General features: G+C 39.2%; 1 protein-coding gene across 1 annotated transcript in view; it reads right to left on the bottom strand.

The window, feature by feature from the left end:
* The window catches only part of LOC127438655 (protein unc-13 homolog A-like), a 60608-nt gene that overhangs the window by 4197 nt on the left and 33583 nt on the right, over nt 1–22828 (bottom strand). Inside the window, exons 30-40 of the mRNA XM_051694376.1 lie at nt 18512–18655; nt 18167–18244; nt 18040–18063; nt 17799–17876; nt 16542–16630; nt 16301–16453; nt 16084–16207; nt 7367–7423; nt 6714–6794; nt 5301–5448; nt 2730–2786 (exon numbers count right to left, since the gene is read on the bottom strand). Coding sequence (XP_051550336.1) covers nt 2730–2786; nt 5301–5448; nt 6714–6794; nt 7367–7423; nt 16084–16207; nt 16301–16453; nt 16542–16630; nt 17799–17876; nt 18040–18063; nt 18167–18244; nt 18512–18655 — 1033 coding nt within the window. The remainder of the gene's footprint in view (nt 1–2729; nt 2787–5300; nt 5449–6713; nt 6795–7366; nt 7424–16083; nt 16208–16300; nt 16454–16541; nt 16631–17798; nt 17877–18039; nt 18064–18166; nt 18245–18511; nt 18656–22828) is intronic.

A 22828-nucleotide genomic window follows, 5' to 3' on the forward strand; every position in this document is an offset into this window, starting at 1 on the left:
CTCAATCTAGGTCAACAGCAGTCAGATTATAATTAAAAAAGTAATTTCTTGCTTTCAGCATCTGTCATATGTGTGTGCGTTTGCCAGAGAAACAGGCTGATGATGCATTTTCCTGAGAGCAGAATCGTCTGAGCAAGCAGGGATTTCAAACAGCGGCATGCTAACAGTAATGCTGATAGCTGTATCTTTGTATCGTTCCTAACCAAACAGCATCTGGATGAATCTCATGAAAACTGTAAAGAAATATTATGGTCATATTTCACCCCAAAATCACAAGAAAATGAGGTCTGTTTGTTGGAACATTCAGATTTTTTGGGATTGTGACATTGTCACTACAATTAGGCAAATTTCCCCTCCCCCATTAGCCTTCTGTAATATGAAAAAAAGAAATCTAATTTTTTTTATTGCTGTAATACACAGATAAATTATTCAAATTGTAATGTAAATTTGTAAAGTACAATTGTAAGTACACATCACATTGTTGTTGCACATTATTTGTTTTATTTCAAAAAAATGTTTTGAATCCAAACAGGATTACTGTCATTATACACTCACCGGCCACTTTATTAGGTACACCTGTGCATCGAATTATTCATGCAGAAATGGGTCAGGAGCTTCAGTTAATGTTCACATCAACCATCAGAATGGGGAAAAATTTGATCTCAGTGATTTGGAGCGTGGCATGAATGTTAGTGCCAGACGGGCTGGTTTGAGTATTTCTGTAACTGCTGATCTCCTGGGATTTTCATGCGCAACGGTCTCTAGCGTGTAAAGAGAATAGTGCGATAAACAAAATAACAACCAATTAGCAGCAGTTCTGTGGACAAAAACGCCTTGTTGATGAGAGAGGTCAACGGAGAATGGCCAGACTGGTTCGAACCAGAAAGGCTTAGGTAACTCATACAACCCCTCTGTACAACTGAAGTGAGCAGAATAGCATCTCAGAATGCACAACACATCAAAACTTGAGGCGGATGGGCTACATAGCAGAAGACCATGTTGGGTTCCACTTCCAGCAGCCAAGAACAGAAAACTGAGGCTGCAGTGGGCCTACCGCTTGTGTACCTCAGCAGAAATCCAGATTTGTCAGACCAGGCAATGTTTCTCCAATCGTCTGCTGTCCAGTTTTGGTGAGCCTGTGCTCACTACAGCCTCAGTTTCCTGTTCTTAGCTGACAATAGTGGTACCCGGAGGGGTCTTCTGCTGCTGTAGCCAATCCTCAATGTTCAACATGTTGTATGTTCAGAAATACTTTTCTGCATAGCACTGTTGTATTGTGTGGTTATTTGGGTTACTGTCACCTTCCTGTCAGCTTGGACCTGTCTGGCCATCCTCCTCTGACCTCTGTTATTAACAAGCCGTTTTTGACCACAGAACTGCCGCTCGCTGGATGTTTTTTGTTTTCCTCACCATTCTCTTTACACTCTTGAGACTGTTGTGCGTGAAAATCTCAGGAGATCGGCAGTTACAGAAATACTCAAACCAGCCCATCTGGCACCAACAATCATGCAACAGTCTAAATCACTGAGATCACATTTTCCCCCATTCTGATGGTTGATGTGAACATTAACTGAAGCTCCTAACCAATATCTGCATGATTTTATACATCACACTGATGCCACAGGATTGGATGATTAGATAGTTGCATGAATAAGTAGATGTACAGGTGTACCTAATAAAGTGGCCGGTGAGTGTATATTACAGTAATGCGAATGAGATTTACTGTTCTATATTGCAGTAATACAAATTTGAGTACTTAACTGTTTTGTAAATAATGTCCTAATGCAAGGACCACAATCGTCCTAATTTATTTGATTTATTTTGCATTTCTTTGTGAGATTCACCTATAAATCCTTAGCAAATACCCTGGCGTTTCTGAGAGTAAGACATCTAGAATACTATAGATTACATCTAATAAGGTAAACACCAGTTTGACTCAAGCACAGTAACATTTATAATCTTGTTAACTTGTAAGGCATTGTAAATGTTAGTTCATTTGAATGTGGTTTAAAAACATATATTCATGTGACTCTTTGATGGGGTCCTCATAGTGCCAATTTAAGGCCCTTTAGAATTAGTGCACACTGACAGAAAGCATATCAGTTGGCCGCAAGAGCTAAGTCTAATTGGCTAAGGGAGGGATGTCTTCTTTGTAATGCTGAGCCTAAGGGAAAAAACTTGAAGGGAGGGAAACCATGTTGCATATTACTGGGGTTGTGAAGAAAAATTAGGCAGAGCAATGCAGAACAGACCCTGCCAGCAGATGAGCTGAGTCAGTCATGATTAATGTCACATCTACATTCAACAATTCTGTTCAGCACTCAGAAAAAAGGCTTCATCATGGTCTATCACTATCTTACTCACTAACACACACACACACACACATACACATGTTTCTCGTCTGCAGTGAACACATGCATCTTTCACACTGCAGAAGTGTGTGCATTCCTCATTCAATGCTATTCAAAACACACTTCATCCTGGGCTTTCTTATTGCTGTAGCGTCAGGATACATTTTGGACCAATGTATGTGAACATACAGCATGTACTTCCCAGGTACTTATACATGCAAAGCAGTCATAAAGGCTGAGAGAATTCTCTTTGTGGAAAGATATGGTTGGTTGTGGTACATGCGATTGGCCTGTTGGAATGGCAAGTGCATAATCTGATTGGGTGGATCACTGAATGGTTCTTCGTTGTGAATGGCCCCAGGCCCCACATGAACATACCCTTCTCTGGGTACACGTCTTCACTATGGGTGAACCTTACCCCCTTCCCTCCATGAACTGGTGAGAGAGAAGGAGAGGACGCAGAAAAATAAAGGAAGATATTGATAGTACATAGTAAAAGGAATTATAGAGAAAGAGAAATAAGAAGAAAGAAAGAAGGAAAGAAAGAGGGGGAAGGGAAGGAAAGAAAGAAAATGAAAAGGAAAGGAAAAGAGGAAGTAGGAAGGAAGGAAGGAAGGAAGGGAAAGGAAAGGAGGGAAGGGAGGGAGGAAGGAAAAGTAGGAAGGGAAAGGAAGGAAATGAAAGGAAAGGCAAGGAAGGAAGGAAGAAGAAAGGAAGGAAGGAAAAGTAAAGAAAAGGGTAGGATGGAAGCCAGGAAGGAAAGAAAAGATAAAGGAAAGGAGAAGAGGAAGTAGTAAGGAAGGAAGGAGGAAGGGAAAGGGTGAGGGAGGAAAGGGAAGGGAGGATGGAAATGAAAGGGCACAGAAAAATAAAGGAAGAAATTGATAGTACATAGTAAAAGGAATTATAGAGAAAGAGAAAGAAGAAAGAAAGAAAGAGGGGGAAGGGAAGAAGGAAAAGGAAGAGAGGAAGTAGAAAGGAAGGAAGGAAAGAAAAGGGAAGGATGAAGCAAGGAAGGAAAGAAAAGAAAAAGGAAAGGAAATGAGGAAAGAATGGTGGGAGGGAAGGAAGGAAGGAAGAGAAAGGGGAGAATGGAAAGGAGGAAGGAAGGAAGGCAGGAAGGAAGGGAAGACAGAAAGAAAAGCAAAGGATGGAAGGGAGGGAGGAAAGAAAAGGAAAGGAAAATAGGAAAGAATGGAGGAAAGGAAGGAAGGAAGGAAAGGAGGAGGGAAGGAAGGAAGGGAAATTAAAGGAGGAGGGAGGGAGGGAAGGAAGGAAGAATGGAAGGAAGGAAGGAAGGGAGGAAGGGAAAAGAGGAAAGGTGGGAGGGAAGAAAGGAAGGAAAGGGGTAGGAAGGAAGGAAGGAAAGCAAGGAAGGGATAGAAAGAAAGAAATAAAGAAAGAGAAAGGGAGAGAAAGTTCAACAAGCTCAGCAAATTTTAACCAGTCTTTTACATTCCTCTATAACTGAGCTTTGCTTCAACCTGCTGTGGCTTTTTATAAACACACATTTGCACAAACACTCACTTTCATCTGTGTTTAAATACTTAAATGAAGGAAGGAAGGAAGGAAGGAAGGAAGGAAAGGAAAGGATAGGTAAGGAAAGGAAAGGAGGAATGGAAGGGAAAGTAAAGGAGGAGGGAGGAGAGTAAGGAAGGAAGAAAGGAAGGAAGGGAAAGGAAAGAAAAGGGAAGGACGAAAGAAAGGGAAAGAGGGAAGAATGGAGGGAATTAAGAAAGGAAGGAAGTAAGGAATGAAAGGAAAAGAGGAGGGAAGGAAGGAAGAAAGGAAGGAAAGGAGGAGAGAAGGAAGGAAAATAAAAAGAGTAAAGAAGGGTGAGAGGGAAGGAAGGAAGGGAGGGAAAGGAAGGAGGAAAGAAAGAAAGGAAGGGAGGAGGGAAGGAAGGGAAAGGAAAGGAGGGAAAGGAAGGAAGGAATGAAAAGAAAAAGGAAAAGAGTAAAGAAGGGTGAGAGGGAAGGAAGGAAGGAAGGGAGGGGAAGGAAAAGAGGAAATAAAGGTAGGAGGGAAGAAAGGAAGGAAGGAAAAGGGGGAGGAAGGAAGGAAAGCAAGGGAGGGATAGAAGAAAGAAAGAAAGAAAGAAAAAGGGACAGTTCAACAAGCATTTTAACCAGTCTTTTACAGTCCTCTATAACTCAGCTTAGCTTCAACCTGCTGTGGCTTTTTATAAACACACATTTGCACACACACTCACTTTCATCTGTGTTTAAATACTTAAATGAAGCAGTGACATTTACCCTAATTACATTTTAAATGATAATTTATTAACATTGCTCTGCCAGGGGCAAAGTGTGTGTGTGTGTGTGTGTGTGTGTGTGTGTGTGTGTGAGAAAGAGAAAGGGTTAGATAGAAACCAAATTAACCAAACTAATGTAAACAAAAAAAAATAATAAATAAAAAAATAATAAAAAAAAATAATAGTATGGCTCAGAGAAAATTGTGTGGCTCAAAGCTTGCAAATTCACGGCTCAGGACACTTTGTCTCAAATTCTTTGTCTCCTAAAATTCCTCAGAGATAAAAATAGAAGTAATTTAGGTGATTGATGCCTTTCAGTAAGAGTATAGGTATTTAAAGTCTTGGAATTAATTTGATGTTCATACTGACATCTCAAGACTTTTGATTGCAGATCTTAGCAGTTTTAGACAGTGTTGAGATATTTTGTGAAACTCTCGAGGAGACACATGTGAGATTACTAGAGTCTTTCTCTCAGTAGAAAAATCTGAGAAATAGCAAAAGTCTCCATTTGCTTTCCATTTTATCTCATTGCTGAGTAGGAGAAACATTTGCGATATTAAAGAGATCTCATTTGAGATTTTTCTTTTCTAAGGGAGTAACAGTAATTAAAATATTACATTTGATTTTAAGTTAAGGACCAGGTAAGTGAGAATTCTGAAGACATGAACACAGTGATATAACTGGAAGAGCCTTACCCTGTGTATTCTGGGACTGAACGAAGGTCTTGATGAGTTTGTCTGTGGCCTGAGTGTAGAGGGATAGGGCGTAGTGCAGCGACTGCAGGTCTGGACTTTTCTCCAGGAATGTCTTCTTTAGCCCCACACCTCCAGCATGGAAATATTGCTAAGAAACCCCCAAACAATTGTTATCATGGAGACTAAACCAGACACAAAATAACAATTAAGCTCAGCTTAACTCATGTGAACTACCATCAGGAATTAAGTATTAATGCAAACAAACTACATTTTTACATTTGCTTAAAAGGTATGCATCACCCAAAAATGAAAATTAACTCCCCCTCATATTGTTCCACACTAGTATAACATCTGGGTGGATATTAGAGAATGACAGTCTTGTGGGTTTTGCCAAGACATGAGGGAGACAAAATGGTGACAAAATGTTCGTTTTTTGGGTGAATTAATCCTTTAAGAAAAAGCTTGTGGCCACGAAGTTAGGGTGATATGGGTGGTTACTAGGATTTTACTATGCAGTTTGCTAAGGTGTTCTGATTGTTTTTAGCATGTTACTATGCGGTTGATTCTGGGTGATTGCTTACTGGCCCAAGTCAAAAGAGCCTGACCCCCAAGTCTCTGTTATATTCTGGTCCCTAGATATGGCTTGGATACTGGCAAGGATAACTAATTCAATTGTTCCTCTGAGAATAACTGCTATGCACTCTCGCTTCTGCTCTATATTGGAAGGTGTTGAGACAATCCACAGAATGTGGCAAAGGGCAAAAACTTGACAGGGAGTTTAAATTGTATAGTCCAAAGAATGGCGCTTTCTGTAGTGCAAATTAAACACTTATTCTTATGCAACATGCTGTGGAATTTTCTCCCATTTTCTCCCCAATTTGGCATGCTCAATTCCCAATGTGCTCTAGGTCCTCATGTTGTCATAGTGACTCGCCTCAATCCCGGTGGCGGAGGATGAATTTCAGTTACCTCCATGTCTGAGACCGTCAATCCATGTGTCTTATCATGTGGCTTGTTGAGCGTGTTACCACGGAGACCTAGCATGTGTGGAGGCTCACGCTATTCTCGGTGGCATCCACGCACAACTCACCATGCGCCTCACTGAGCGCGAGAACCACATTATAGTGACTCTACCCACCCTAGCAACCGGGCCAATTGGTTGCTTAGGAAGCCTGACTGGAGTTACTCAGCACGCCCTGGATTTGAACTTGCGACTCCAGGTGTGGTAGTCAGCATCTTTACTTGCTGAGCTACCCAGGCCCCTTTTTCCTCATTTTTTAAATAACATCACTAGGAGCCCATTTCTGAAGAAGGTAACTTCATACACAACAAACTAGTGGAACGAGTTTTTACGCTGACATTGATATTATAGTCATATTATATTATAGTCATATATGTCAGCTTTCTACCTACCTTAATAGTATCCAGCGCTAACTCAATGACTGCACACTGCTTGGGAGACAGTGCCTTGGCCTCCTCACGAACCATGTGCTCCTAGGAAATTCAATAAGTAAGAGAAAAAATTATTACATTGGTAGAATTTTTAAAACATTTTAAATAGAAATAGCAATTTATTTTTTGTGACAACAAAATACAACAAGATGTCACATATAATTTAATTTTACCCAGGGTCATTTTTAACCCTTGGTAATAGCTTAATCCTGGGTTATGTTTTTCAATGTTTCACTCATAGCTTTGGTACCCCAATTCAGGGTTAAAAGCGGTGTACTAACCCCCTCTTACTTAACCCAGGGATAAAAGTGGCCTAAACCCAGTGTTAACAGTGGTCTAAACCCAGGGTTAAAAAAATACATTAATTTTAGGGTTAAATGTAGTATGATAAGCCTACAAAAGTATCCAAGGTTATACAGCAAGTGTTAAATTGGGATTTTGAAGGTGGGGTAAAATCAATTGCCCTAGGCAAGATCAAACTGAGCTGAAGCATACAGGTCATAGAACTGATTGACAATCAAACTGCCAATATATATATATATTTTTTAATCGAAGGTGTCGGAATGTCGTTCCAGATTATTCAGGCCCAAATTCGCCCAAACAAAGATTTGTACCTTTAGCTTGGAAAGTTGGCCAAGCTCCTTGGCTGCATTGAATATGAGCTGAGTGCCCTGGAGGAAGAATTAAAAAATGGAAGAGGCAAGAAAGAGGGCAGAGTGAAGAAAGAGCATTAATCAGATCTCAAAAATCAGCAAGGTTGTAGACAGAAATGCCACATCACACAGGTCAGAAACAGACAGTCTCGCACAGACGCACTTGCAAACAATCACAACCCCATCGTGCCCCCCCTCCCCACCCGCCCCAACATGCTCCCAATCTTACACAGTCACGCACTGACAATCAACTCTTTTAAAGTGCAACATGAAACAGTACACTAGCTACATACATAAGACAGAGACAGAGTTGAAAGGTCTACAAAACCACCAGTAGGTCCACAGCCAGGACAACAACAGCATGGTAATATATATAGTATCTATGACTGGCCAATACTCTACTCATCGGATATATCACTAAGTGAATGAGGCTCGTGCACCTCAAATACCATTATAACATTATTCTAATGTGTACAATGCACTCCTTTTAGGAATGAAGTCCATCAATGTGAAATAATTGGCATATAGGGTTGGCCGGTATGATGGTATATACAGTATATTATGTGATGGTAAAAATGTGCCAGATTAAACAAAATTGACTCAAGCAGAAAATAGTAGTCCACTCAGAAAACTGTGTCGTAAACAGGCGCTTCCAGTGCATAAAGGTTTGTTGATTAAAATGGGAGCGATTTACTGTAGTTTTGACAATGCTCACATTTGGTGCAGCCGCAATGTAGATTCAGGTTGCTTATGGTTGCAATGTCACAACTTGCCACATTAACATAGAATTCAACTGACTGCGTTCACAGGTGTGTGTATGGCTTCGAACTTGGCTCAGCCAGTCATGCTTATGATGTATTACTGTTTTGAGTCTTTTGTTTTAACTCGAGTGTTACATTGTTTTATAGCTGTTTTTGCACCTATTTGTTATGAATAATCTTATAATTTAGCTTGCAGCCATCAAGTTGAGATGAAGGGAAAGGATGGGAAAAAGTTGGACAAAAGACGGAATCGATTAGTCGCTTGCACAAAAAAAGCACATCCACACTGCAATGTGGATCCCACCGCAACGACACTAGATCTGCAGTTTGTCTTTAATTTCTGTGTTTCCAACAAACTATTGGAGCGCAAACAGACACAGTGTGACAGGTGCTATTTGCACCTAGTGCAAACAGTCACTCTGTTAACAGACTGGGTTATCTGAAAATAGGCAAAACCACATGGTTAAGTAATCTATAAAACATATTTGGTTTGAATTTCCAAAAAAGATAACTATATTGTTAACTATGCTGTTACTGTGATACAGAATGACTCATACCGTGATTCAAGATTTTGGTCATACCACCCACCCCTATTGGCATGCAGAAATAGTCCTGAATTTCAGACATTGTAAAAATGTATTAACAAAATGAAGAAATAATAGTAGTTTAGACCAGCGTGGACATGAAAGTCTAAACTGACGGTCAAGTTAGCATGCACTATTAAACCTGGTCCAAAGATTATTCATGTCTGGCACAGAAGTAGCTATGATGGTGTCTTTAGGGAAACCTATGGCTGCATTGGAAAACAAGGGTAAAGAAACACTGCTTCCACCCATTTGTTTCAACAGGGGTACCAAAGTCACACAGAGAAGAGACAGTGATAATGAGAGGGAGAGAGAGAGAGAGAGAGAAAGACAGGACACATTGAGCTATATTGGATTTAGTTCTTACATCACTGTGACAAGCAAGCTTCACCCTGCCCTGTGAAGAGATGACAGTTTTATTAACTTCAGAATTTGTCCTGGCTCTCTTTTACTGGCTGAGAGAATCCATTACCCAATAATTGACAGTATAACAGGCCAATCACATAACTACAGGAAATGAAGTCAAAGTGTGCTACTTTTTTCAAGGATAACATGGTTTGTTGTCAAATTTCATTTCAATTTTATTTAATCTACATTTGAAACTGATTTTTGTCCAGTATTTTTAAGGGACCTACTACAAGTCTTTGATGAATACTATGAAATCTTCGAGAATTTAAAGGCATGTTCCGGGTTCAGTACATGTTAAGCTCTATTAACAGCATCTTTGGCAAAAGGTTGATAACCACAGAAAATAATACTGACTCATGTGCTTGTGTTTCCAGGCCCCCGCAAGATGTGTTTTAATGGGATTGAATGGAGCGAGAAGTCTAGTGTGACTGCACTTTAAAAGGATAGTTCACCCAAAAATAAATTATCTCATTTACTCACCCTTATGTTATCCCAGATGTGTATGACTTTCTTTCATCTGCTGAACACAAATTAAGAATTTTAGATGAATTTCTCAGCTCTTTTGGTCCACACAATGCAAGTGAATGGGTGCCAAAATCTTGACGCTCCAACAATCACATAAATCAGCATAAAAGTAATCCATAAGACTCCAGTGGTTAAATCAATATTTTCAGAAGCGATATGATAGGTGTGGGTGAGAAACAGATCACTTTCACACTCTTTTTTTTGGTGTTTTTGGTGATTCATATTCTTCAAGCATTCTGCCCCCTACTGGGCAGGGAGAAGAATTCCAAGCAAAAAATTACATAAATATTGGTCTGTTTCTCACCCACACCTATAATATTGCTTCAGAAAATATGGATTAAAAACTGGAGTCGTATGGATTACTTATGATGCCCTTTATGTGCTTTTTGGAGCTTCAAAATTTTGGCACCCATTCACTTGTATTGCATGGACCTGCAGAGCTGAAATATTCTTCTAAAAATCATAATTTGTGTTCTGCAGAAGAAAGTCATACACATCTTGGATGGCATGAGGGTGAGTAAATAATGAGAGAATTTTCATTTTTGGGTGAAGTATCCCTTTAAGGGCATTGCATTATGAAGGGTTTATAAACAAAAATATGTTAAAGGACTTATATTAGTTCCTCTGTAATGTATGTTATTTGAGCTGTAAATTGTTCTTTTTATGGAACTACTGTTATAGGCGGATTGACATATAGCTGTGTTAATGGCGCAATTTCTGTGGGTGGAACAGTACGTACAGATAGCCATGCCATGTCCCTTTATGGTATACTTTTGTGTATCCTGCAAAAGTAACCAAGTTTAGTGTCTACATGGTCATGTCATGAGTTTAAAGATTGGAGATAACTTTGATTCTATATCACTAGCCATGTTAACATGTATAATGTTTAAGTCTTGTAGTTTTACTTTCAAAAATAACTTTATAATTAATTTTGGTGTAATTCCTTGCAATGCCTTAAAGCACTTTTATAATTACCATTGTGTATGAAATGTGCTATGTAACTTGCCTTGCCAAAGACTTCCTTTGTAAGTGCATAACATTTTTTGTTTGTTTAAAAAAAGCAGAGATTCGATGCTTCACAGGATGTGTAAAAATCTTGGTCTTACAGATATCTGGAGACTTTTGAACCCGTCTGGTTGGGACTATACATTTTTTTCATCAGTCCATAAGATTTACTCTAGAATAGATTTTTTTTTTTAATATCTAAGTCCCTCATTTCATCTGTTGCTGATTGCTCAATTGGAAACATTTTAGTCTCAGATCACACCCTGGTGTGTTTAGAGGTGCTGCCACACGTGGAGAAAAGGAAATCATATAGTTGGCACTTTAATGAATCCCTTTTGCAAAATCCTGAATTCCAACAAATGTTAAAGACTGAAATCAATGTCTATATGGAGACCAACTGGTCCTCAGTATCCTCTGTGGGCGTGGCTTGGGAGGCACTTAAAGCGGTTCTTAGGGGCCGGATCATACAGTATGCCTCATTCACCAAAAAAAATCCAAAGTGCAAGAACTCGTGGAGTTGGAAGGGAATATCAAAAATGTAGAGGCAGAGCTGAAGTGCCGAATGTCGTCTAATGGCCTCAGGGAATTGACCCAATTGAAATATAGATATAATACTATTATGTCACAGAAGGTGGAGTTTTGGCTATTCAGGGCAAGACAGTCATACTTTGAGTCGGGGGATAAGGCAGGGAAACTTCTAGCTAGATACATAAAACAGAGAGATTCTTTTTCTACCATTCCCTTAGTGAAATCTGTTGGTGGTGATATATTTACCTTGGCCACTGATATTGATAATGCCTTTAAAGAATTCTATTTTGACCTTTACAGTTCCACGTCTTTGTCTGCTGAAAAGGATATTAGAAACTTTGTGGAATCATTAGAACTTCCCAAACTGACGACTGAGCAAAAAGATTCTCTTGATTCTGAGATAAACTTGGAGGAGCTTGGCGAGGATATTAAGGCCTTGCCTACAGGCAAGGCTCTGGGACCAGGCTGAATTTTTTAGATCTTATGCTACAGAACTGGCTTCACTTTTGTTAGAAGTTTATCCAGAATCATTAAAGAATGGTAAGCTTCCGCCAACCATGACGCAAGCCCGGATCAGTCTGATTCTTAAAAAGGACAAAGATCTAAGCGAGTGTAAATGTTACCATCCAATTTCCCTGATCCAGCTAGATGTTAAAATATTGTCAACATTTTTGGCTAACCGATTAAGTTATGACATCTCTTATACATATAGATCAGGTGGGATTTATTCGGGGCCGCAGCTCTTCTGATAACATTAGGCGTTTCATCAATATCATGTGGTCTTTGTTGAATGATCAGACTCCGGTCGCTGCCATCTCACTTGATGCCGAAAAGGTGTTTGATATGGTAGAATGGGATTATCTTTTTAAGATTTTGGAATTGTTCTTTTGATAATATTATACAGCAATTTGGGATTCCGAGGTGTCAATTCTTCAGATAATCAGCTGTGCCATTTATTATGTACTGTCTTTGGAGGTAGTATACAGCACCCTAAAGCGGCAGACATCTTTAGTGTGGTGACTGCTGCTTTTGGGAAGGGTCACAAAGCGTCGGTGTACTATTCTTTGCTGATTCAGAGTCTTGGCGATGGAGCTTTATCATCTCACAAGGGGTTATGGGAAAAGGATTTGAATGCGGCACTGGAGGATGGGGAGTGGGAAAGGATTCTAAAAAATTTCAAATATATGTCCACAGATGCTAAGGTACGTCTTATGCAATTTAAGATCATACATCGTTTCTATTGGACCCCCTCTAGGTTGTATAGACTTCGTTTAATAGATACACCTACCTGTTGGAGATGCCAGTCGGAAGATGGGGACATAGCCCATGCCTTTTGGTTCTGTACGAAGATTCAGGAGTTCTGGTCGGAATTACAGAACTTCATCAGTGAGGTCTTGGACACTGACGTTACTCTCTGCCCAAGACTATGTATTTTGGGGGATGGGACAGTCATTGATATAAATGACAAATATATAAAAAAGTGGGTTATATCCAGTGTGATGATTGGGAGGCAAATAATTCTTAGGTTGGGGGGGAATAATAGGGATATAAATGATTCCATGTATTTATGTTCTGTTTGTCCTAATTTTGTATTTTTTTTATGTATGGAATCAATAAAAAATGTTAATGACAATAATAATAATAATAATAATAATAATATTAATAATAATAATAAGGAAATAAATAAAAATTAATTTAGTTGCTTTTGGCTTGCTCACTGGGGTTATAAATACAATTATTATACTTATTTTTAAATACACAATCATATTTTATCAAACTACACAATGATTACTCTAAGACATTATAGATATTACAGTTTTATCTTCTGTTAATGCCTGATCTTCTGTAAAGCTGCTTTGAAGCGATGTGTGTTGTGAAAGGCGCTATACAAATAAAAATTACTTGACTTGACTTAGGGGTTGGAAGGCAGCTGGTTCTCCCTCATTTTAGGAATGGTGCACCGAATTGGGCAAGGTGGCGGCTTTCGAGGAAATGATGCATAGACGGCTGAGTAACATGGAGGCATATAGGAAGAAATGGGGCAGATATGTGGCCTTTCTGGAGGGTTTCAACAATGGTTAGTGGAGAGAGACAATGTTATTTTGTTGTATGTGTGTGTGTGTGTGTGTGTGTGTGTGTGTGTCATAAAATGTTAATGACAAAAATAAATAAATAAGGAAATAAATTAAAATGAATGCACAAAGCAAAAAAAAAAAAAAGCTGAGATTCCGGTCTAAATTATTTTTGTGGTAAGTAGAACTGAACTTGTATTGAACCCGGGCCACTTGTTTAAGGCAATTCTAAAAAGGAAATAAGATCTTCAAGATCTGCTTGTGGAAGCTAATAAAATAAATAAAATTGCATGACATCAAAAACAATATTTGCTCTGCAAGTTGACAATACAGCTTATACATACAACTGATGAAGAGACTATACTGCCAACAAACTTTGATTTAATTGCCTAATCTTTTGAAAGCCTGAGAAAAGGATAAAAAAAAAAAAATCTAAATCAAATACCAGGAGACACATCAGTATGACACCTTGGCTTTACATCAGGCCCATTGTAGTACGACAACACGCAAAACCAAATACCAGGACAGATTGACAGAATAATGTCTGCAGAGGCTCAAGAGTTGATGTGAAGTTCAGACGCAAGCAACAACCCACAGAGGAAAGGTTTCAAACAGGTGACAGTGGGAGGAGACAGAGAGGGGGAGAGTAGACCACCATAACCAGTTAACCAGCAAGTCACACCCTAGGACACCCAGGTAGTAGACTCACCACAAAATGCAGGAGAAACTAAGGGGTTGGCAGTCAGAAGTGGGGGCGGAAATCAGATTGGAATTTTTTTGTGGGGGCAGAAAGGACAACATGATCACACGTGAAGTTGGCATGATGTTTCCGATAGTTTCGGTACCCTAGGATCAGCGACTGCATGCCGATGCGCTGACATGCAGCATTCTTATCAGACATGTTTGCAGTGGTTTCAATGAGATTACCATTCCACCAGCTGCGACTGGCAGCGCGTTGCATCAGCTGCATGGGAGACTAGGGTTCAAAGCCATGCAGTAACCATGTTTGAATAATCAATGACGAGAATGATTCAGAGGTTTCACTTTTCCCTCTAACATTACTTTTTTACTCCACTAATGGTTAAGGTAAGGTTTGGGGATAGAATCTATAAATATATGCTTTTCTCTTCATTGTATAACGTACTTTAAAGCTGAAAACAACTTGCTTCACTACTAGCTTTTAGTGACCTCTCCTGGACATAAATGGAGCTTACATGTACCATATACCCTACAACACTTAACACTTTGGCCACTGGGGGCAGTGTTTCGAAATTTCGGTCAACGTATACCGATTTTGACGAAAGAAAAGTCGGTCAACTCTTTCCGATTTCACTGTGAGATCAGGCTGGAAAGGGGCCTTGTCCAAGTCAGTTAGGAAATGCACCATGCTTACAGCCACCTCGGGTGCAGACCACTGAGGTGGCCAGGGAAAGGAGAGAAGAAGATAAAGAGAGAGATAGAAAGACGTGACAGATGAATGAGGATGCATTGGACAAGGAAAGGAGAACTTGGCAGCCATACAGAGCAGAAGGGGGTGGTGGGAAGGGGGTCACCCCAGCATGGACGGACTTGCAGGACAAACAGATGCACAGACAGGAGTGCTCTGGTACTTACTATCATCTGTGGAGGTGTAGCGGGGGGGGGGGGGGGGGGAGGAGGAGGTTGGGGTTGGGAGCAAGAATGTAATAATAACCAGAGAGAAGGGTCAGTGAAGCTACAAAGAGCCCCACATCAAATCAAAGAAGCATTAACATTCAAAGAGTTATTGCAATGAGTCCCTATAGCCCAATTTTGAGGGATAACTCATCTGAAAATTAAAATTCTGTTATCATTTACCCACCCTCGTTCCGAACCTGGAATGGCTATCTTGTGTTGTATGGCTTTATTTTAGTGGATCATGATGGAAGCAACATAAAAGTCCAAGACTTCTGAAGCCATTTAATGGCTATGATGGAGGGGAAGATTTTCAGAGAATTAACACTTAAATTTCAGTCTGCTCCTCACACAAATCTATCATATAGCTTCTTGGAATAAGACTTGAAATAAGGTAAGTAAGTAATAACATAATTTTCATTCTTGGGCAAACCATTCCTTCATAATTTTTTTTTTTTTTTTTTTTTGCAATTAGCATAATAGAGTGACTAACAACTGGATAAGTAGAGGCCAATGGGGAGATAAGCAGCTCTAGTCCAAATGTTAGATTTTTTTAAAGTAATGATATGGGTCTCTTTTGTCAAAATTAACAAATACAAACAAAAATACAAAAAGAATAACAGTTATATCAAGACAAATTAGAAGCAGTAACAGTGAGGTCTCTGTTCCTGTAGAAAAGATCTCAAAAGATTAACTAGTTTTAAACTATATAGAAATAAAGTTAAAACATGAAGCAAAAAATTTTTTTTTGTGTCAAGATTACATTAAAAGAAATGTACAACTGTGTGACTACAGGACCAGAGAGCAGTCTTGAGAGGATGATATGGTGCACTCCCTTGCTTCTTTGACTTTTTATATGTGAAGAATGCATCTTCCAAGAAGGTGAATATTTGAACTGGGAAGGGGCATGTTTAGTGATGGCTGTTGGGGAGATTGTTGGCGCATGTGTTTATATTTCCAGAAGTTCTCTTTCTTCATGATTCATACCAAAAAACACAATGCTGTTAACAATCTTCACATTTATATATAAGGTTTTCTACATGAATGCCTCAAAAATCTGCTCTTAACAAAGTTCTAAACCCCTTGATATTGTAACAGTATGTATCATAAGGTCTATTTTTATAGCTAGTAATCCTTGTTACCGTTTGATCAGTCAGCGGAGGCAGAACAATTGTCTTCTCCATTGTATTCATGACTAGCTTCCAAAGTTCCTTCAGCACTCGCTTCAATACCGTCTTCTCACAGATCTTGGCAAACAATGTGAGGCTGACAAGACAAAAAAAGTAATATGAGAAGAGTGAGGGAGAGTGGAGGCATTACATTTCCAGGAAAACATAGGACTGAAGATTCGAAGCTCACTTGCTATCAAGGAAGTCCATGATGGGCTGTAAGACATTGTCGGCGTCCTGAGCCACGCTGCTGCAAGCGCTTGCTGGCACGTTTCCTGTCCCCTTCACCTGGCTAAGTATGTCACCCATCTGCTTTACGTTTTCTTCTATGTTTGGTTGGAAACTGGGAGAAACCAGGGAAAGCACAGATTTCACTCCAAAAATAAAGCAAAAAGAGCAACTCTTCCTTATACAATACCTTGGTACCTTACCTTGTGGCAAAGATCCTTGCAAGGTCATCTAGAACATTGTTGAGCTTCACCTGGAGTTCTTTCAAGATATCACTGGCTTCAACGTTCAACTGGAAGACAAAGCAGTTGGAGAGTAGTAATTAAAGCCACCAGAACTTGACCAGGCTATCAGAAAATAACAATTGGACAGTAGGGGCCAAAACTACCAGAACTTGACCAGGCTCTAAGAAAACACTTGGACTGTAGGGGCCAAAACTACCAGAACATGACCAGGATCTCAGAAAACAATTGGACAGAAGACGCCAAAATCACCAGAACTGGACCAGGCTCTCAGAAAACAATTGGACTGTAGGGGCCAAAACTACCAGAACTTGACCAGGCTCTCAGAGAACAATTGGACAGAAGGGGACACAATTAACAGAACTTGACCAGGCTCTTGGAAAACAATTGGACATTATGGGCCAAAACTACTAGAGCTTGGCCAGGTTCTCAGAAAACAATTGGACTGTAGGGGCCAAAGCTACCAGAACTTGACCGGGTTCTCTGAGAACAATTGGACTGCAGGGGCCAAAACTACCAGAACTTGATCAAGCTCTTGGAAAACAATTGGACATTAGGGGCCAAAATTACTAGAACTTGACCAAGCTCTGAGTAAACAATTGGACAGAAGGGGCTAAAACCACCAGAACTTAGACAGGCTGTAGGAAAAGGACTGGACATTAGAGGCCAAAACTACTAGAACTTGGCCAGGTTCTCAGAAAACAACTGGACTGTAGAGGCCAAAACTACCCAAACTTGTCTCAGGAAGCAATTGGACAGTAGGGGTCAAAACTACCAGAACTTGACCAGGTTCTCAGAAAACAATTGGACCGTAGGGGCCAAAACTACAAGAACTTGACCAGGTTCTTAGAAAACAATTGAACAGTAGGGGCCAAAACTACTAGAACTTGACAAGACTCGGGGCATGTCCACACTAATATGTTTCTAAAGTATGTGTTATTAGAGAGTGTTTTCGAAAGTCTCAAAAGTTTTCAGTGGAGAAAAACGCTGTTTCAATGTGGATGAGGGGCGTAAACAAAGCAAAATCAATGCATTTTTGATCAAACATGTATTAGTGTGGACGTGGCCTCAGAAAACAGTTGGACAGTAGTGTCAAAAACACCAGAACTTGACCAAGCTTTAAGAACAGAAAGATGTATCTGCTAGACTATGTATTCTCTCAAGAAACAAATGCAGATTTAATTAAGGAATATTGTGGAAGATCTGTGGTTCACTTACATCTTTACCTCCCATGGCCTCAAACATCTTCTCAAGCTGTACCCTGAGCTGCTGGATATTGTTGATTAGGATACAGGGCTGTGTGGAGCATAACACACTGTGAAAATGCATACTAACTTAATCACAACAAGAACAGCTTGTCAACCCACTCTAAAAGAGAGTACCAAGACTATTCATTGCTATTAAATTTAAAAAGCTGCCCAGCACATTCTAACATTAAACGTACAGACTTAAACCATACCTTAACAGCACCATCCTTTGCATTCTAGAAAAAGAAAAAAAAGAAAAAATAGTTAATTGTGTAAGGTTTCAAACAGCTGTTTAAGAAAAATATAAACCTGATTCCTCAGGGCTTTTTAGACCATTACCACTTTCTCCTTGGTGCAGTGATTGGGGTAGTCCCTGGAGATAATGCCCGCATAGGAGAGCAAAATGTTGCTTATGGTCTACAGGGTAAAGAGAGTATGTTAAAATCACTCCCACAAAAATTTAAAGCTATTGTAACTGTTAAGGTCACAATTACTGTTGCTGAGCAAAGTTACATATTGTTAGGCTTCTGTTATTGTTGCTAAGTTAACCAAACTGAAAAAAAAAAACACAGCTTAGCTGGGCTCCCTGCTATACTTATGCATTTGTTCTAAGGTAATTAAATGATCATGGAACTTTGCTATCAGAAACAAGAGGTTCATTTCAGATGTGTGTCTACTGAAGACCTTGGCGAATCTCTTCATGTAGTGTCCAACAATCTGTGGGTCAGGACACTCCAGCTTCTTAATGATCTCAAAACTCTGGTTAAGCTGTGAGAAGACGTCCACTACCGAACATGAGAAGAGAGCGTGCTCTGAAGTTTGCTGATACTGTAGGAAAGAGAGAGAGGTGAAGGTGTAGTCAGAGAAAGTTTTAGAATAAGAGGAAATGAGGGGACGCATGGGCTATTTGCGACAAGATGTCAAGTTTGAGCTCTTTCGTCTGGAAATAACTGGGTTGAGGTGAGACTGTGGCAGTTTCCCAAAGGGGGCTCTGTGGAACTAATGAAATAAAGAGCATGCTTACTGGTTCAGGAACATGCTGAGGAGCTCGGTAGGGCACACATTCATCAAATACTGACATGTCTAGTTGCAGGCTAGAAATGTAGCCCTACTGTAACTTATTACAGCTCCCGGTAAAATTACTGTAGTTTTGCTTTCAACTTTGACTATTTTTTTGAATACTTTATTATATTTCAATTGGTAATAATACAATAGTGGTTGTACAATAGCACATTATTGAGATATTTTGCAGCAAACAAAATAATTAAAGAAGCATATTATAATTTTTTTATACTAAATAAAAATAGTATATATTATGGCTGTCAATTTAACATGTAAAATAAAAAAATTACACATAAAAAAATTAAAGCAATTAATCATGTCCCCAGACGGTAATCAGGAATATTCCATCGGTGCAATTCAAGCTTAAAGTACCACCTTTTTTCAGCAGGGGATGGTAAACGTACATTCAGCTGTATAGGCCAGTGTTTCCCAACCACTGTGCCGTGGCACACTAGTGTTTCATTTCTTTTAATTAAATATTACCTAATCGTTTACGAATATCAGAGACTCCAGTTATTGAACTAATTTAAATTCATCAAGAAAACGCTAAGACCTAAATATAAACGAGTCCTTTTATTACTTTCTGCTATCAAAGCAACTGCAAGCTTTTTTCTCTCTTCCAAATACATGTTTTCAATGTTTATTGTGCACACCTCCCGCTTTTTTACGTGGCAAACCTCTGTGACGCTTTCTGCAACTCTTGTCATATGGAGGGCAATGCGGTGCTTGACGCTGGTGTTGAACGGAGCGTTGAAGAAAATGTTTGAAACTCAAAATTATTATTATTTGTCTATTATTGTGGTCTTTTCTGATAAAAGCCATGCTCAGCAGTTTAAATAGGCTACTGTAGGAAAATGATACCGTAGATCTGCTTTGTGTTTATAATTCTTATACTGAAGTCAGTAGATTTGTAGCCATGCAAGTTTTAATAAAGGAGAAGGTAAGGATGTTATTGAAACTCAATATTATTAGACTATTATTGTTGTCTTTTTGGATGAAAAATAATGCTCAGACTGAAGGAAGACTATAGATCTGTTTTGATCTTTTAATGCTTAAACACTATAAAGTCTATTGGTAGATTTCGGTCATGAATGACTCAAAATGATTCACTGACTCACTCATAGCACACAAGATGCTCATTTGTCGCCACCTAGTGACATTTCCAGAAGGGGTCACTGAACTAATACATTAATAAAATTGAACACATTTGTGAAACAGAAGCAAGCCTCACCAAAATACTCTTTATTTTGCAGCTAATTCTGCACAATTGTAAACTTGAATAAACTTCTTGGTGCTTTTAGCTTATTCTTTAAAAAAACATATCCCCAGAAAAAATGTTCGTGGACCAGTGATTGTCTTACCTTTTTCGCCCCTCAAGAGTTTACATCCCTGTAATTTGTTGTGGCATTGCAAGAACAAATCTACAAATTAGAAAAGGAGCAAATTTGTTGTTTTTTCATTACCCATTTAGCGCTCTAGCCACCTGTGACCTCACACAGTGTAGCCTACCTATGTGACTTGTTTTTTTTGTTGTTTTTTTTGCATAGCCGAATTTCAAACATTAGAAGTAAACATGCTACTAAGATGGCCAGAAAACATGGACAAGTTCTTGAAAAGGAAACATATTGACGATAGTTAGCCTATGTGGGATAGTGGTGTGCCGTAGAATTTTTTAGTCGTAAAAAGTGTGCCGTGGCAGAAAAAAGGTTGGGAAACACTGGTATAGGCAACGCGCAGCTGTACAGACAACAAATCAAACTCAGGCTTGCTTGACACTAGCGACAGCACAAGATGAGAATGTTCTTGTGTTCAAACCCAGCTGCATGGAGTACAATTAAGAATGCAGGGATCTCAAGATCTGTCTTCTGTGTCAAACTTTGTTTAACATGACACAGCTACCTAAAATTGCTTTGTTTATGATGCCATGCAACCAAAGTGAGATGCTCCAAAGGTGTCCATTTGACACATGTATACATTGATGAGTCATAGAAAAGCACTTATAATAAATACAGTTGTGCTCAAAAGTTTGCATACCCTGGCAGAAATTGTGAAATTTTGGCATTGATTTTAAAAATATGACTGATCATGCAAAAAAAAAACTGTCTTTTATTTAAGGATAGTGATCATATGAAGCCATTTATTATCACATAGTTGTTTGGCTCCTTTTTAAATCATAATGATAACAGAAATCACCCAAATGGCCCTGATCAAAAGTTTACATACCCTTGAATGTTTGCCTTGTTACAGACACACAAGGTGACACACACAGGTTTAAATGGTAATTAAAGGTTAATTTCCCACACCTGTGGCTTTTTAAATTGCAATTAGTGTCTGTGTATAAATAGTCAATGAGTTTGTTAGTTCTCACATGGATAATGTGATGTATTTTAATTATCAGTTTATATATTATATTTATATACAGTTGAAGTCAGAAGTCATTAAAACTAATATGATGTCGTTTAGGACATCTACTTTGTGCATGACATGAGTCATTTTTCCAACAATTGTTTACAGACAGATTGTTTCACTTTTTATTGACTATATCACAATTCCAGTGGGTCAGAAGTTTATGTTCACTAAGTTAACTGTGCCTTTAAGCAGCTTGGAAAATTCCAGAAAATTATGTCAAACCTTTAGACAATTAGCCAATTAGCTTCTGATAGGCTAATTGGAGTTAATTGGAGGTGTACCTGTGGATGTATTTTAAGGCCTACCTTCAAATTCAATGCCTCTTTGTTTGACATCATGGGAAAATCAAAATAAATAAGCCAAAAAAAAAATTGTGAACCTCCACAAGTCTAGTTCATCCTTGGGAGCAATTTCCAAATGCCTGAAGGTACCATGTTCAACTGTACAAACAACAGTATGCAAGTATAAACACCATAGGACCACGCTGCCATCATAACACTCAGGAAGGAGACGCATTCTGTCTCCTAGAGATGAACGTAGTTTGATGCGAAAAGTGCAAATCAAACCCAGAACAACAGCAAAGAACCTTGGCATGCTGCACGAGTGTTTGTAGCTTGTTAGCCTGCTTAGCATTGCTTATTCTTATTTTTATATGTTCATCATTTTATCCTTTGCCATTTTACCACGTGCTTTGGGTTTTTCCGCTTTTCTACTGTTTCATCTGTGTGTATTACACCGTGTGCACCCGTTTCTCTCATTTTTTTTCTTTTTCTTTTTTCCACTTATCTACATCTTGTGTCACATCTGAGAGCATTCGTTTTCTCCACTGTGTTTTACATGGATTATTGCATCAATTTCAAACATCTGCTGATTAGGAACCACATCGATCGCAAACCCTCACCACTCAAGAACAACCATAACAACAACAACAACAAACAACTGTAGTAAATCATGGCATATGCTCATGTTATTGCTTCCTGCATTACATGCCACATGTTTACTATAGCTTCTTCCATCAGCAGTGAGGGATTCACATGTGATAAATGTAAGGAATTGGTCAGTCTGACGGAGAAGGTTAATGAGCTAGAGGCACGCACTAACAAACATTAGTGGAGGTCAGTGAGAAAAAGAAGCCGGTAGATACTGTTTCGGATGCGGGTAGAACAGTGAGCAACACACACACTTTGGTTCCGGCTCTAGAGCCCCTGCAGCAGGGCGATTGGGTGACATCTCGCCAGTATACTCGCTCAGCAAAAGGACACCACTCTCCCAATCCTGTTAGGGTTTCCAGTCCATTTTCCCTACTCAGTGATGTACCCACTGAGAATCATGTTGAAAGAGCCCTAATAATTGGTGATTCTATTGTAAGGAACGTGGAAATAGAGACTCCAGCCAACATTGTTAAATGCATTTCGGGAGCTCGGGAGTCTGATATCAGATCAAATTTACAAGTGCTGTCTAATGCTAAATGTAGATTTTCTAAAATTGCTATTCATGTCGGCACTAATGATGTCCGGCTTTGCCAGATGG

Source organism: Myxocyprinus asiaticus, chromosome 50 (assembly GCF_019703515.2).
Source record: "Myxocyprinus asiaticus isolate MX2 ecotype Aquarium Trade chromosome 50, UBuf_Myxa_2, whole genome shotgun sequence".
Lineage (NCBI taxonomy): Eukaryota > Metazoa > Chordata > Actinopteri > Cypriniformes > Catostomidae > Myxocyprinus > Myxocyprinus asiaticus.